Genomic DNA, 16,483 nt, shown 5'->3' with positions numbered 1-16,483 from the left:
TTAGATCAACACAAAACTTCATCTACCTATGCATCTGAGCGTGCTCTACAACTTTGCCATTGGCACCACCTATGTCCGCCATATTGTTTGCCTGCCATTTAAACTTTTTCCTTGGGGCGTGGAAGCTGTCTCCGCTAAAATGTCTGAGGCTCAGCAACCATAAGTTGTAGACCAACCAAATTTGGTAGGTGGGTTCCTATGGCCCCCCACTACTCAGGCACTAAAAATCACCTATGTCGGCCAGATGGTGGCGCTATAACAAAGGGTCATGTTTAAAAGGTCATAACTCCCACACCGTGAGTCAGATCAACACAAAACTTCATCGACCGATGCATCTGAATGTGCTCTACAACTTTGCCATTGGGAGCACCTATGTCCGCCATATTGTTTGCCCGCCATTTGGACTTTTTTATTAGTTGGGGTGCGGAAGAGCTGGAGCTCCAAATCTAGGTGTTACGACATCTAGTAAACTTCATTACGGCAAGCGACATCCATGGCGACACAAGTAATCCGACACCGTAGGGTCTAGTTTTTATCAGTGAGGGGAGGGTCTGAACGTCGGGGAAGCAATGGAAGACAGTGCCAGCCAGAGTGCATATATACTTTTCTTGAGCATGGATCCATTTGAAGACAGTATCGGGTGAGTTCGTTCAGTCTTTAAATCTGTCATTATGCTGAGAAATAGCTAAACCATTTTATTGGTAGGTTTTGAGTTTCTGTGCAAACGCGCGAAAACACGCTGGTATAATAAAACAATGATGGCAATACATGTATAGTCCGCTTCGTTCCGTTGCTACCATAACATAACAAACTATCTTGTGTCTACAGCTGCAGTTTCTCGCTGCAATTTCTAATATTGAATATAAACAAAAGACGCAATTTATGCTGTAGTCTGCCAATGTCTAAATATATAATACGGTACTCCGAGCGCAGGTAGCAGGGGTGGCGAGTTGATATTTTGTTTTTTGTTACTAAAAGTTTGTTAGTAAAAGCTTTTTGAGAGGATGAATCATTACTTTTCTTTGGCATGGATCCATTTGAAGACAATATCGGGTGAGTTCGTTTAGTCTTAATCCGTCATTATGCTGAGAGAAATCGTATTCTCAGTTTAATCTCTAAATTGACTGTAAGCTTAGGGTTGTAACTAGGTAGTTGTTTCGTAGGTGACTTAACTAGTCTTAACTATTGCTTGTATTTTTGCATAGACTGCGTTGTTGCTGTTCTTGTTTGTGTTTGTGTTAATCAGTTTAACCTACAAGGTCCAAATTGAACTATGCGGTTGTTCCCTGCATTTGGAACGGTAGGCTACTGCCCTCTAGGGTTTTCGACACACTTGTTCCTGGTTATGGTTATACACTTTGTTGTACGTCGCTCTGGATAAGAGCGTCTGCCAAATGCCTGTAATGTAATGTAATGTAATATTTCGTAGCAACAAGATAAACCCAACATTTTCCCTAAAATATGCCAATACAGCAGTGAAAACGCTGCTCATTGAATAACGAAATAAGCAAGACAAAGTTTTTTTTAATTATACCATGTCATTCCACAGTCAATATCTGGGACTAAACATTGAATAAATATACAATCTTACCACTGGTTTTACGCGTAGAGATGTCCCTTTTGAATAACTGAAATTTTTCTTATCTGCCAATGTCTAAATAAATAATACGGTAGGCTACTCTGCGTGCAGCATGCAGGTCGCGAGTTAATATTTCGTCTTTTGTTTCGTTTTTTCTCAATGGCATATTTATTATTTGAAATGTGTATTTATGTGTTATTATTCTATCTGTCTCTGTGGCGCTCTGAAATGTGCATTCTCTGCTAAGCTGAGCAATGGATTGGAATATGTGTCTGACAGTGTTGCACGGTATACCAAAACTTCAGCACTTTCCTGGTACTTAAAAAAAAAAAAAAAAGAAACGGTTCGGTATTAGAATATTCGGTAGTTTTGAGTCAAATGTAAAAGCCAGGGAAATTTGTCTCCCTGATTGACAGGATGAAAAGTGTAATTTGTCAGAATCTTCGCTAGATGGCAGTAGCAACTAAGGTTGCCAAGTGAGGTGACCTGCGCTTGTGCATTCACTTTGCTGATACAGCGCAAGCTTCCACTCAGTTGACTTCAGTAGCAATGGGTGTTCTAATTTGTAAATATTTTATTATAGGAAGATGCTGTATTGTTATTAAAATATGCTGTTTTTAGATCTATTTAAAAGTGAAAGACCTGTTTAAAGATTTAGTTTACAATTGTTAAATTTTTGAAATATATTTAATATATTTTTCTATTGTTTAGTGTTGTAACACTATAGGCCTATGCTTATTAATATGCTGAACAGGCTTAAAAGGTTGTTAATAAACCAGGTTTTTAATAAACCGTAAATTCGAAAATCAGGTCAACCCTTCGGGGCATTACGTTTCTGATCTATTAAGGTAATTTCAATATCGTTAGGTACCGATTATTGAATCAGTATTGCTTCAGAATCGAGAATCGTGATACTAAACCTGGTATCGGTATCAAAGTCTATCAAAGATTTTGGTACCATGACAACACTAGTGTGACACTTTTTTTAGTTGTGGCATGGAAGCGTTGCAGCTGTACATACACGCTGGGCCATCTAAGTGTTACGACATAGTAAAGGCCTTTACAAGAAGCGGCCAGGACACATCCATGGCGACGCAACTGTCGTCCGACAGCGTCTCTTAGCACAAAATTGGCCATAAGTCATCAATTTTTTATACAATCATCATGATATTCCGTATATATGTTGGGTGAAGGTATATGATCATGAGGACAAAGCCATTTTAAAATCGCTCCATAGGGAGCGCGATGGTACCAATGCTTGGACCCCTCCCAACGCTGCTTGCGGCTTTAATTATTATTAAGTTGCTTCTGCCATCACTACATTTTCACCCCCTTCCCATACTCAAAAACTCACAAAATTTGGCAGGCATGCTCGGTATTTATTATGCATGACATCGCGTGTGAGATGCGGGCGTGCGTTTTTCTCCCCTCTTTCGTTCCTGCAGGAGCCTTCCGTTTCCTCAATTGTGCTGTGTGTTTGGGCAAATGCTAGGTTGTGTGTGTTATTTGAGAGAGTTGTGTTGTCTAAAATTTCGTCCTCCCTGGTTCACTTCAGAGACCAGTGTTAGGTAAGTTCCGGGGGCCCCTATACATGTGTTGACACGTAGGGTAAGGGCTCTGTCTAAGCACATTAGTTTAGTGGTGGTGTCGCCTCCTGTATTTATGACTGCTGGTCGCAGTTAGGTTAGTTAGACAAGTTTTGTTTTCTGTATTGTTAATTGGTTAGTTATATTACAAATTCGTAGTTAGGGTATTGTGTTTGTTATTTTCGGCACCACTCCCTTTTTTTAACTGGTCTCGGTTGTGTGTCTTGGCGTGTTTTATGTTTGGAAATGTCTGTAAATACTTGTAAATAGCCCCCCCCCCCCCCCCACACAGTAAAATCCCTTTCACCCTAGTCCACCTTATGTGTCTCTCATTGTTCTCACAAGAAAGCTTACATATTTAGTTACATCTCCTGGTGCCGAACATCATTTTAAATATTGCACCCTTAACCCCTAGAAGGGTCATAACAGACAGACACCCTAGATAGCAATACTGGCTCAGGTCTGTTTTTATCTGCTGCAGTACCGGCTCAATTGTGTTTATACCTGCTGTAGTACTGGTTCAGGCTTTCTCCCTCTTCTAGCACCTGTCGGCCAGCAAAGTCCAATGTGATCTTCCTAGCCTTGCGAGATGCGTGGCGCAGCTCCAAAAGTTCCATCTCGCGCCTACACAGAGCCTCCCTCTCCCCTGGGGAAAGCCACTGGTTGGAGTCGGTAGAGAAGTAGTCCGATTCATCATCCAGCACCTGTGTACGCTGCACACTGACACATACACATACAAACACGCGCAAATCATACAAAGACTATGCACACAGATTATCCCTGTACGGTGACAGGTGGTTTGTACCTGTGAAAGCTGCAATTGTTGGGTCATACCCAAGCTGTAACTGGTGGGCAGTACTTGTTCTGGCTGTGATTGCTGGGTAATACTAACACTGTGATTTATGGGATGCATCTTTGTCATGTTTGGTTGGATGTACTTGCACCGTAATTGTCAGGTTGCACCCAAGCTGTGGAATGTACATACCTGTTCAGGCTGGGATTATTGGCGTGCAACTTTGGTGACTGGTGAACTGTACCTGTTCTTGTCGAATTCCAACAGCTTGTCTCTGTGTTGGAGTGCTTTCTCCAGCCCCACTTTCATCTGTTCCTCTTCATGCGGCAGGATTTCCTTCTCTGCAGTATCACTCTGCCGGACATGGTCTGTCACGAACGCACAAACACATGCAGACACAAATATGCAAACGTATTCTCATAAAAACACACACAGATGGAGAGACACACATAGGCCTACCTAAACCCACAATCAGAAACACACAAAGACTGAAAGAGACAGTCACACATTGTAAGATATCTAATCTTTAGATTATGGCCTTAGAGAGGGAAACCGTGAATTGTATACAATATTATATTGCTTCTAAGAATGTGGCTTTGCCCTCACTTACACAAGCATTAAAGTGAGTGTGATTGGGGCAATATAAAATCCGCTGATACCCTAATCTAGGCAGCCGATCTATGGGTCTCAGCTTCTGCAGAGTTTGTCTCAGAAGAGACAAACCAGAAGCCACAGGACACCACATTGAGGGTGAGAGACCCAGTGTGGAAGAATATGCAGTTTAATCATTGTTTCACATTATATACTTAACATATAAGTGATTAGAAATGTATTCTTTTAACAGTTTTCATGTGTTATGACTAAATTCCATATTTTTACCTTCCCGTGAGAAGAGAACATGATCTTTATTAAAATTCTTAAATCTTAAGCATGAGATAATGACATGTGCTTTGAGATACTCTATGCATTTCTGTTATGATTCAGGACGGTTCCATGAACAGGAGATGTGCCCCCCCATCCCACTTTCTCCCTCTCATGCTGCGAAATAACTGGGCCTGGTGTCTTATCTTAGTTTAAAAAAAAAACTTTTTTAGCAGATGCTCTTATCCAGAGTGACTTACACAACTTTTTTTATTTTTTTATTTTTTTACATAGCATTTACATTGCATCCATTTATACAGCTGGATATATACTGAAGCAATTCAGGTTAAGTACCTTGCACAAGGGTACAACGGCAGTGTCCTATCCAGGATTCTAACCTATTACCTTTCGGTTACAAGCCCAGTTCCTTAGCCACTGTGCTACACTGCTGCCTAGTTATGTTTGCTAGTTATGTTAGCAAACTGAAAGGTCAAGGTTGCAGGAAAAGAAAGTGTCTTCGTGTTAATTATGAAGAAAGGTCATTTCTGGGAAATGGTTTGTTTTTTTGCAACCAAGTACAGAACCTAAATGATAAGATTCCCTATAAAAAGTGTGTTTCTTTGTGTGTTGAGTTCATTGCAGTATGCCGGGGAGCCCCAGTTGGTCCGCACATACTGTCTTTGTGCTCCTACAGACTCTGTATTAAAGCGCATGTGGTTTGAATGTATCATTGCTTTCAGTGTTTTAATTCAACATTTATGGAATTCACTACATCCGACCGAAACTACTGAAGAAACTGTGATAAGGTTTTCCTCCACACCTGCATGCCTAACATTTCACTTAAGATTTAATGCAATCTGTCATAAATGTGCCCCCCCCCCCTTCCTTCCTTCGTACACCTTAACTCGGCATCACCCAATCAGACAAACATCCTCAAGCCATGCTGGGTAAGGTATTTAAGATGGCCACAGGAAAAAGTTGTTTTGTGTTGCGGTTGGTTTCAGAGCCTTGGAGAAGAAGAGTTTTTCTCTTTTTATTTTGGTGGTGGTTCCTTGGTTGTGTGTTTTAGCTGGTTTCCTCTCATCCTGTGGTGCTCTAACTGGAAGTGGGTGATACTTTGGCAAGGTCTCTTATCCATCTCTCTCTCTTTTCTGGTATTTCCAAATTACTTGTATAATGTTTTGTATAATGTCTTTCGTTTTGTATGTTAGCAGTAAGCCTGCATTCAATAAAGAAAATATGATTTCAATTCAATAATCTAATTGACTGCTTTGTACTAAATTCAATTGTTTAATCTTAAAACCTGATATAGAGCTTGTTTAGACTTGTTGGTTGATTCCATCAGTCTACTGTAGACTGACCTATCAATGAATTTGGTGATTTAATTGATAATTCTCATTTTCAACAATAATTATTAAATTAAATCACATAAAATATATTTTATATGTAGGTTAAGTGAGGGGTTCTAGCACGCAATATCGCTTGTGTTCAGTACCCAGAGTGCTGAACATTTTAAAAAGGACACTGACTGTTGGAACCGCTTGATTCTGAAAATAAAAATATTTTTAATTAATCTTTGCTTGTCCCACACTCCTGTGTTGTGTGCTCTGAAATTTGATCAGCCTTTTAAAATTGCTGTGAATGCAAGTGAAGCCAGTGCAGTTGCTGCGCTCCTTCAGAAAGATGGATTTGGAGTTGATCGTCCTATGGGCTATTTCTCCAAAAAGGTCAATCATTATCAGAGAAATTACTCCACCATTGAGAAGGAAACTCAGAATGAGAAGGCCCACATTCTGGCTTTGCAACACTTTGAGGTTTATGTTGCTGTCAGTCTGACATTGATACGAACGATAAGACAAATTTTCTTCATCGCAGTGCTAATCAGCAGTTGATGAGTTGGAGTTTATTTTTGCATGTATAAAATTTTGAGGTCAGGCATATTTGTGGCAAGGACAAATATGCTGTTGCCTCGTCTATTTTGCGTAATGGTCTTATTTTGCAATAAATTATTGAGTTTTGTTACTGCTTGCTGGTCAAGTTTCAGTGTATGCCACTGATTTATTTATTAAGGAGGGGAGGTGTGACATACTGTAATCTTTCCAGTAGCTAAGTGACTTAATTGATCATTAGCTACAGATGTGGGCGACAGCAGGAAACAAGACTGCAATGTGGAGCAGTCATAATCCATAAGGTTTTGGACCTGATTACTGCTTTCTAAGAACAGTGATTCAAGGTATGCAGATACTTCCTGCCTCTGTGTCCTAGGGCCTAAAACAAGTATCTGTGATTTATCTCCGTTAAACTGAAAAAAAGATTTGGGTCATCCACAGGTTAATATTCTTGATGCAGTCAATTAATAAGTTCACTGGACTGAATTCAGTAGGGGACATTAAAATGTACAGTTGTGTGGCATCTGCATAATTGTGGTAACACACATTGGGATGGCAGGTACAGTTGAGGCTAAAAGTTTACATACACCTAGGCTAAAGACATTCAAACTGAATTTTTCACAACTCCACATATTTGATGTTACCATACATTTCCTGTGTTAAGTCAATTAGGGTATCTACTTTATTTCCATAAGAGGTCATTTCAAAATAATAGCCAAGAGACAGATTTATTTAAGCTTTTATGCACTATATCAGATTTTCAGTGGGTCAAAAGTTTACATATACTTTAGCCGCGTTTCCACCAAAAGTACCCACTACTTTTCAAGGAACTAAAAGGTTCCTTCAGCCCATTGTTGTCTGCGTTTCCACTGCGGTCTAAAGTCCCGCGACGATTAGGCAAATTAGTCCTCTGAAGTATGAAAAATAGACGTCGTCATCGGTCCATCTGTCCTATGATTTCTTCTGTAACTCCATACTGCCACCGAAGTACGTTATTTTCCAATAACGGGACAGCCCAGATGGATTTATTCCACTTATACAACGGGTTACCAATAATGACTATATATGGCTACTTTTTATTTATTGATTTTTATCGACTTAATCACCTGAAATTGAAATATTTTTCCGCGGCCGTTTGGGCATATTATTTTACCGTTGTCAAGCAAAACTCTTGTTGGTGGTTCGACTTGGACCGTTGTTATGCAACAAACAGGATATAACGGACCAATATACAGATTGTAACTGTTTTATTATCCTCTCAAACACATTCATTATGTTTTATGCAAACATTCACTTTCATGTCGACATCTGAAGCGACAGAATGCATTCACATTCCACAAATAACTGGTAACAACATGTAGCTATAGCAGAAAACATGCACACGTTGTAAACAATTTTGGCTGTTGAATTGATTCATTCGACTCTCATCGTCATTTCCATATAATTGCAAAATGACAAGAATAAATAGAATGAAAACTCGGACTTGCGTGAAAATTTTAATTAATATTGCAGTGTACAGCCACCGTTTGTTTTCATCTTTTAAAATTACTGTTAGCAGAGCAGCTAAATAAATAGCTTACTTGAAGCGTGCCCTGCAGATGCAAACCATGCACCATAAATTAAGAGTACATATGTCTAGTCTTCCTGGTCTTTTTGTGGAATTGCAGAATCGCAGAGTAAAATTATGGTAGTTTGAAAAGCAAAAGGGACAATTACTAGAATTAACCTGTTATTTTACCCTGACAAAAAGTGTGGAAGGCGATTTTTTCCAGTATGCTTTTACTGTATCCCCGATGTAAATTACGCAGAACTACCGCATACCTCACATAACTGTATCAAACGTTTTGAGTCAATTAGCAACCGAATTAAACCGTTTGAATGTTTTGGTACGTAATATGCTGTCCCAGCACGAATTCTTAACATTTTATAAAACAAATACTAAAGCAAGAAAAGAACAGAAGAGCACACATTATAATTCCAAGACGTTGGCAGGCTATAACCAAAAGTAGCCTACTGCGCCGCATAACATACAAGTTTGATTTCAAGTTATTATGAAAATAAATCTGTTTGCAGCTGCAGATTTTTAAAAATGGCGGTTGAAATAAAACACTGCGAGTAGTCGACTAATCAGATATTTTCAGCGCTTGCGCCCCACCCCAAAAGTTCCGGTACTTTTGGAAAGTACTACCCCCTGAGTAGGGACTTTTTTGGGGGTAAAATAAAGTCCCCAGAACTTAATTTAGACCCTAGTTCCTGCGGTCGACATGCACTGAATTCCTCAAAAGGTTCCTAGTTCCGGGGTAAAGTTCCTGCGGTGGAAACGCAGCTTTTGTTAGTATTTGGTGGCATTTCCTTTTAATAGCTTAACTTGAATCAAATGCTTGGGGTAGCCTTCCACAAGCTTCTCACAATACTTTGCTGGAATTTTTTGCCCATTCCTCCTGACAGAACTGGTATAACTCAGTCAGGTTTGTGGGCCTCCTTGCTCGGACACGCTTTATCAGTTCAGTCCACAAAATGGGATTCAGGTCAGGGCTTTGTGATGGCCACTCCAATACTTCAACTTAGTTGTCATTAAGCCATTTTGTTACAACTTCGGAGGTATGCTTAGGATCATAGTCCTGCTGGAAGACTCAGTTGCGACCAAGCTTTAACTTTCTAGCTGATGTCGTGTTGCTTCAGTATTTCTAGATAATCCTCCTTCCTCATGATGCCATCTATTTTCTGAAGTGCACCAGTCCCTTTTCTAGCAAAACACCCGCACAACATGATGCTGCCACCCCCATGCTTCACAGTTGGGATGGTGTTCTTTGGATTAAATCTCACCCTTTTTCATACATACATAGGGCTGATCATTATGGCCAAACAGTTCAATTTTTGTTTCATCTGACCAGAGAACACTCCTCCAAAAGGCTAGGTCTTCGTCCTGGTGATCACCTGCAAACTTCATTCTGGCTTTGTTAGGCCGGTCTTGAAGTAGGGACTTCTTCATTGCGTGTCTTTCAGGCCATGGCAATGTAGGATTCTCTTAATGATGGGTGTAGATACTTTGGTACCTGATGTCTCCAACTCCTTCATCAGTTCCTGTGTTGTTGTCTTGGGGTTCAGTTGAACCTTTCGGACCAAAGTTCGTTCAGCCCTGGGAATTAATTTGTGCCTCCTTCCTGAACGATGCAGTGTGTGTGTGGTCCCAAGATTTTTATATTTGCATACAATTGTTTGCTTGTGGTACCTTCAGTTGTTTGGAAATTGCTCATAAGTTGCTTGGATTTTCCCCATGTTATCAAGGGCAAAAAGGCAGTGGCTCTAAAGGTAGGCCCTTAAATACAGCCACAAGTGCTAATGAACCTCCAGTTAACTCCTAATTATGACAATTGGCCAATCAGAAGCTTCTAAAAAGTCATTTTTATCAATTTCTGCAATCTTCCAAACTGTTTAAACAGACAGTCAACTTGGTGTATGTAAACGTTTGAACCACTGGAATTCTGATATAGTGAATTAAAGCTGAAATAAATCTGTCTCTAATCGATTCCTTTAAAATTATCTCTGATGTGAACAAAGTAATGCCCTAATTGACTTGCAAAAAGAAATGTATGCTAACATGAAATTTGCGGAGTTGTGAAAAAGTGAGTTTGAATAGCTTTAGCCTAGGTGTATGTAAACTTTTGGCCTCAACTGTATGCCATCACGCCAAGTTATGCCCTGTCGAGGCGGCATGCCCCACACCTATACAGCACCGAGAGTTTGGCACTTTTCAGGGTTTCCTACAGAAATAGCCACAATGTCCAAAGACTCTCAGCCCTTAAATACATTACTTTCTGTACCTTGTGATCCCATTTCAACAGACAGACTTCACAAACAACTTCAAACGTCCGTATAATAAAGCCCCAAACTTAGGGGATTTTGCATTTTTCGTCCTTCTTCTTCTTTTTCCTGCCTGATTAACTCATCACAATGCTCCAAGCCCATAAACAATATGTCTCCCCATTGGACATTTAGCTGTACCAGCCAATCAAAACATTACATGCACACACTAAATACACAAATACATTTTTGACCAAAAACATTCTAGCCTAAATTCTTTCAGGATCAAATCCCTCCCCAAATTTGTTATTTTGATGCAAGCTCATTTCTTTACTAATATTTCATAATTGCCTATTACTTTAAAACTATTGCTTTAGCAACTGTAACATCCTTGAGGGAACTCTATCATTTCACATGCAAACTCCACATAGTACTACTGTGACTATGGATGATTATCATTTTTAAAAATAATTAATTAATTATATTTAGGTTAAGTGAGGGGTTCTAGCATGCAATATTGCTTGTGTTCAGTATTCAGAGTGCTGAACATTTTATCAAGGGCATTGACTGTTGGAACTGCTTGATTATGAAAATGAAAGTATTTTTAATTAATCCTTGCTTCTCCCACAGCAAATACACATAATGCTTACCACTCATCAGTTTCTTTCGCAGTTTCTGGCTTTTGTTGGAGTCTCTCTGCAGGATCTTCTGTTCCTCTTTGGTGCATACCTGCTGAGCAGTACAACTACAGCTAAATCTGCCATTGCATACCTGTACTCTGCATATCAGGTTACAAAAGGGGGGGGGGGGGGGCTTCCAGGAAATTTTCCATGGGAATTCTGTATCAGTAACTGTAGGAATTTACCATTTTGTAAATCCTGCACACTCAAGTACAAGCATTCTATCTTTGTACCCAAGTTCATGTTAAGAACAACAAATAGAAGGTGATTCAATTTTTTACAAAATTCTTAATTGCTGGACCTGTCATAAATAACAAATGAGCAAATTATGACCAACAAAGTTAGCTTACCACTTTTTCTACTGCTGCCCTATGATCCTGCGTATTCCAGCAAATTATCTGTCTCTTGGAAAAACTGGTCTCTCTCACATAAAAATGCACAACAAGCAAACAAACAGCACAGAAATTGGGTGACAATCCAGGCAACCCTGAAACTGAGCCAACTGCAGAGGAGTCCACCACACAGCTAGATATTAACCTGAGTTTTGGAAGGGTCTGTTTACTGAATAATTGAGTAAAGTTCTGGAAATTCCTATTATCAATGTGTGCAGGCAGGCAGGCAGGTGTAACAACATAATCTTTCATTTTGGATAGTAGATGCTTCATGCCAATAGAGCCTGCTGGACTGTGATTTGGGGTGATAATGACAAATTGCAATTGCTTTTGAGATAAGTGAAATTAGAATTTGAAAGAGCCATTATATAGGCTCAAACTTATAAATATTTAGTTATTTAGCTGGGAAGAATTTCTGGAAGATTTTCCATTTCTTGGATAATTTTTACTGGCCAAAAACTGGCAATTGCCTGGTAAGCTTGTAGCAGTGACTCTGAACAATCTGCAGCTGCCAAGCCGTTCATCTTCATTTCATTAACCCTGTTTTTATACTTGGGGGAAGCAAGGTGGTACAGTGGATAGCACTGTCACCACACAGCAAGAAGGCCCTGTGTTCTTATTCTGCGTACAGTTTACACATTCTTCCTGTGTCCGCATGTATTTCATCTGGGCACTCTGGTTTCCTCCCACAGTCCAAAGACATGCAGGAGGCTAAATTGCCCATAGGAGTAAGAGTGTGAGTGAATGGTGTGTGGGCTTTGCGATGGACTGGCAACCTGTCCAGGGTATATTCCAGCCTCTTGCCCGGTGCATGCTTGGATAGGCTCCAGCAACCCCGTGACACTGAGAAGAACAAGTGCAAATCTGCAATAGCTGCAACCACACATGCACATGCATCCATGTGTGCATGCATCCACGCACACACCCTCACACAAACATGTGACCTCTTCTTTGGCTCATGACCAACTTTTCCACAAAATCTTGTGCAAATCTGAATCCATTCGTGAGTTATGCACCTTTTTGTGATAGGCCACGCCCATCGCCACGCCCCCTCTTGGTCAATCGGCCTTGGAAGTTACTCAGCTCTACCTTCGGTCATGACCAATGTCCATCCCAAATTGCAGCCTCCCGGGCCGAAATATGTGTCCGCTACAGGGTGGGACACTCTTTGTGGGCCAACTGACCAACTAACCAACCAACCGACCGACAGACAGAGCTATAGAGCTGCGGTCGCTGCTAATAAGCTAGTTAGATAATGGATGGATTCATGGATGTTTTTATTTGTCACAAGAATAGTTTTTAACTGATGGCAAATAGATAAAAAGGGGCTGAAGGAAAAAGCAATCAGCATGCCAAAAACATATTAATTCCCAAAAATCCCTTTAATTCCACTTAGAAAATTTTGGAATTTTGCAACCCTCTCTGCACACTACATAGCTATACTCTGTATCTAAAGATGTGTTGTGGGTATGTGTGCGTGTGTGTGTGTGCACATGCTTGTGTGTCTCACCAGAGACCCGCAGAAAAGGCAGGGCCCAGATCCTTCCTGCTCGCACACAATGCGGCCACAGGTCATGCAATTGTTAATGAGGCAGTGCTTCTGAGCCAGACATGTGCAAGAATGTCGCCCAGGCAACAGGATGGTCAGCTTTTCCTGTCCATCTTTAGTGTAGAGGTTCACAAACTTATTCTTTTTCTTCAGAGAAGACGGTCCACAGCTTTTCTGTACCTAAAATAAATGAGTTATTTAATTAAAAGAACACAGCTATTTGTTAGTAAACATATCAAACTGTTACGCAGCTTGGAGTCCAACCTTCAACAGGTCAATGGGTGTTTTCACCACCTCTGGCCCTGGCTCTGGGTCGCTCATGGTCGGCAACTCCTGTCTATTTCGTCCTTTGCGTTTAGACTTCCTCAGCAAGTCCTTGGCTACATCCTGCATTTCTAGAAAAACATGAAGTCTTACATATGATACAGCTAGTTTATATTTTTCTAGATGTCTAAAAAACCAAACAAACATTCAACAATGCAGAGTACAGTCATACCAGAAGGTGTCTCTCGCAACAGAAACAGACTGGCACCGTCTGGGACTGGGCAGCGAGTTCTCTGCCATCGAACCAGCAGCTCATCAATGAACCAGCGCTTCTTCTTCCCCTCGGTACCTTGCAACAGGTCCCAGACGTACTCTGCAATCTCCTCCCCACTTTCAATGGACAGGATGTACCTGCAAGCATCAATCCACAGTGTGTCTAATACTCTCAAATAGTTTCTGTCTAATTTTGAGAAATTTCCAACCCAAAAAGATTAGCTTTTTACATTACAGGCATTTAGCAGACACACTTATCCAGAGTGACTTACACAACTTTTTACATAGCATTTACATTTTACCCAATTACACAGCTGGATATATACTGGAGTAATGCGGGTTAAGTACCTTGCTCAAGGGCACAACGGCAGCGGAATCGAACCTGTGACCTTTAGATTACAAGACCAACTATTTACCCATTATACAACACTGCCCCCGTTATACCCATCATCGGGAAACTCCACAGATTGTTTGAGTCAAATTTGGTGATGACTAAATTTGTAGGAAGAATTAAAAAATGCATATGTTCAAAAAAATTTAAAAAATCTGGTGCTAATTAAATTGGGAATATAGATTTTGTTGAACATGAGCCTAGGAATCTGGGGAGAAAAGAATTTTGATTCCAGAAAAAAGGTAAGAGTTATGGGCCAAAAAGCAAATGTTGCATTACAGTGCCATCTGACCACAAGGCATCATTGCGATAACCTGAGTAGTAGGAGGGCAAAGGAACATACCTGCCAGGTTTCATACCTCGATGCCTAATGGTTTTAACAACAACATCAAAAATAATAGTAATAAACATAGCTGCAAGCAGCAATGCAAGGGGCCATTTAGTTGTACTCAGCCTAATGGTTTATATCAGGTTTGTGAAAGTAGTTTTCAGGTTTAAATTAAATTGGGGGAGTATTGGAATGCCATCCCGCCAGGTTACAGCTTGGTGGGGTGGCATGACCCATACCTATACAGCATCCAGAGTTTGGCACTTCTCACAATGAGCAAATACTCTCAACTCTCAAGACTAGTAACTTCTGCACCTTATTACCTCAATCTAACCAGACAGAATTCACAATGTCACGTCCACACAATAAAGCCCCAAAATTGGTCGATTTAGTTTTTTCCTTCTCAGTCTTCTTTTTCCTGCCAATTACATCATTAGAAAAAATAATCTAGTACCACAATTAAGTCTCCCCATTGGACATTTAGCTACATCAGCCAATGACAACAACAAAACTTAAAAGTAGCCAACTGCTCGCAGGACACTTGGATACACATGCAAAATGGACATATAAGGCCACATATAGTTTTTTAAACTTTGTGGTTGCCATCTTTGTGTGAAAGCTAGATTGCAAATAGTTGCCAAAAAACTACTGCTGTCACAGCTGTACAATCTTTGTGGGAAAACCCACTTATATTTCTGAGATCCATTCTCTATCATTTCACATGCAAACCCCAGATAATATCGCTTCATAACTACAGATGGGTATCGTCTAGATGTTGATGAAGCCCGCACTCAGAAAATGGTACAGTGCCCGAAGGCTGAGTAGCTACCTTCTTTAAAATAAGGAGAAATTTATGACATCAAACAACCTTTTTATTGCAAAGGCATGTCCCACTGTTTGAATCCTTTTATGTAAAATGCAGCCACACTTTAGACAGTTTTGCTTTTGGCATTTTGACCAAGTTTAACATACTGATAACCTGGCATATGCCCCACTGGCCAAGTTGCTTATGAATCTGAAAGGTGGGGAGAGTGTCCTCCTTGAAGGGAAATGATTCAATATTTTGAAACCAATTTTGTTTGGAATCTTGCCATCCAACTGTGGAACTCAACTCAAAAACTTACTCAAACCAACTCAAAAAAGGTCAAAACTTACATTCACTCATATACAATAACCTTTCTGGAGCACAGGCAAAAGGTAAGTATAAAGAAACACAGCATGTTTTTTTCCTCTGTTGTAAAACAATAATGAATCATAATCTTGTAATTGCTCAATAAATAATACCACTCTTCCATTTACCATGAACTGACAAGTTAACTAAACACACGTTTAACCTCTTCACGCAGAGGCCAAATCAGGCCAGCCCTCACCCAATTAGGGGGTGTTCTATTTAATTAACCTGTTCCCTTCTGCCACCTAGTGTGGGTGACAGTGCCCACAGAATTTGGATTTGTCACATACGCATGCTTTATTAAAATGTATCGAACAAACACTGAAAGTTAGCATTGAGCCATCCGGAGGTTCTTCTGAAGCTAACCAGGCCATTCTTTTCCTTATCTCTTCACCCTTTAACCTTATGGACCCTTTTGGCGTCATAATTCACTATAATTTGTCGTCAACAAGGATCTCCGTAATTTCCGAAGCCGACTCGTTTTTCTTTATTTTATCAATGAGGGGAGGGTCTGAACTTTGAGTGGCACGTATCTTTAGCCATTCGGGTTCAATCTATGGTACGTTAACTATGTCAACAAATCACGCCCACATGTGGGGAGCATCGGGGAGCAATGGAGGACTGTTCATGCTAAACTTTGTTAGTTTGAGAGGATGAATAAGTACTTTTCTTTGGCATGGATCCATTTGGAGACAATATTGGGTGAGTTTGTTTAGTCTTTGAATCTGTCATTATGCTGAGAAATTGCTAAACCATTTTTATTGATAGTATTTGCGTTTCTCTGCAAACGTGCGAAAACACGCTGGTATAATAAAACAATGAAACAATGACGGTAAATAAATATATATATACATATATAGTACTGTGCAAAAGTCTTGGGCACCCTACATATAATATAATATATAGTATATATCTGGTCTTAG

General features: G+C 40.1%; 1 protein-coding gene across 3 annotated transcripts in view; it reads right to left on the bottom strand.

Moving 5' to 3' along the window:
* The window catches only part of trip4 (thyroid hormone receptor interactor 4), a 101,671-nt gene that overhangs the window by 48,764 nt on the left and 36,424 nt on the right, over window positions 1-16,483 (bottom strand). Inside the window, exons 2-7 of one of the 3 annotated variants that reach the window (XM_035419967.1) lie at window positions 13,630-13,808; window positions 13,398-13,528; window positions 13,095-13,313; window positions 11,163-11,244; window positions 4,203-4,326; window positions 3,670-3,885 (exon numbers count right to left, since the gene is read on the bottom strand). In XM_035419967.1, the coding sequence (XP_035275858.1) occupies window positions 3,670-3,885; window positions 4,203-4,326; window positions 11,163-11,244; window positions 13,095-13,313; window positions 13,398-13,528; window positions 13,630-13,808 (951 nt within the window). Of the gene's footprint in view, window positions 1-3,669; window positions 3,886-4,202; window positions 4,327-11,162; window positions 11,245-11,542; window positions 12,323-13,094; window positions 13,314-13,397; window positions 13,529-13,629; window positions 13,809-16,483 lie in introns of those variants that run through there. The other 2 variants (XM_035419968.1, XM_035419969.1) reach the window with 2 other exon arrangements.

This window comes from Anguilla anguilla, chromosome 5 (assembly GCF_013347855.1).
Source record: "Anguilla anguilla isolate fAngAng1 chromosome 5, fAngAng1.pri, whole genome shotgun sequence".
In the NCBI taxonomy this organism is placed as follows: Eukaryota; Metazoa; Chordata; class Actinopteri; order Anguilliformes; family Anguillidae; genus Anguilla; species Anguilla anguilla.
Note: the sequence above shows the minus strand (reverse complement) of the source record. Positions and strands in the feature narration are given on the sequence as shown.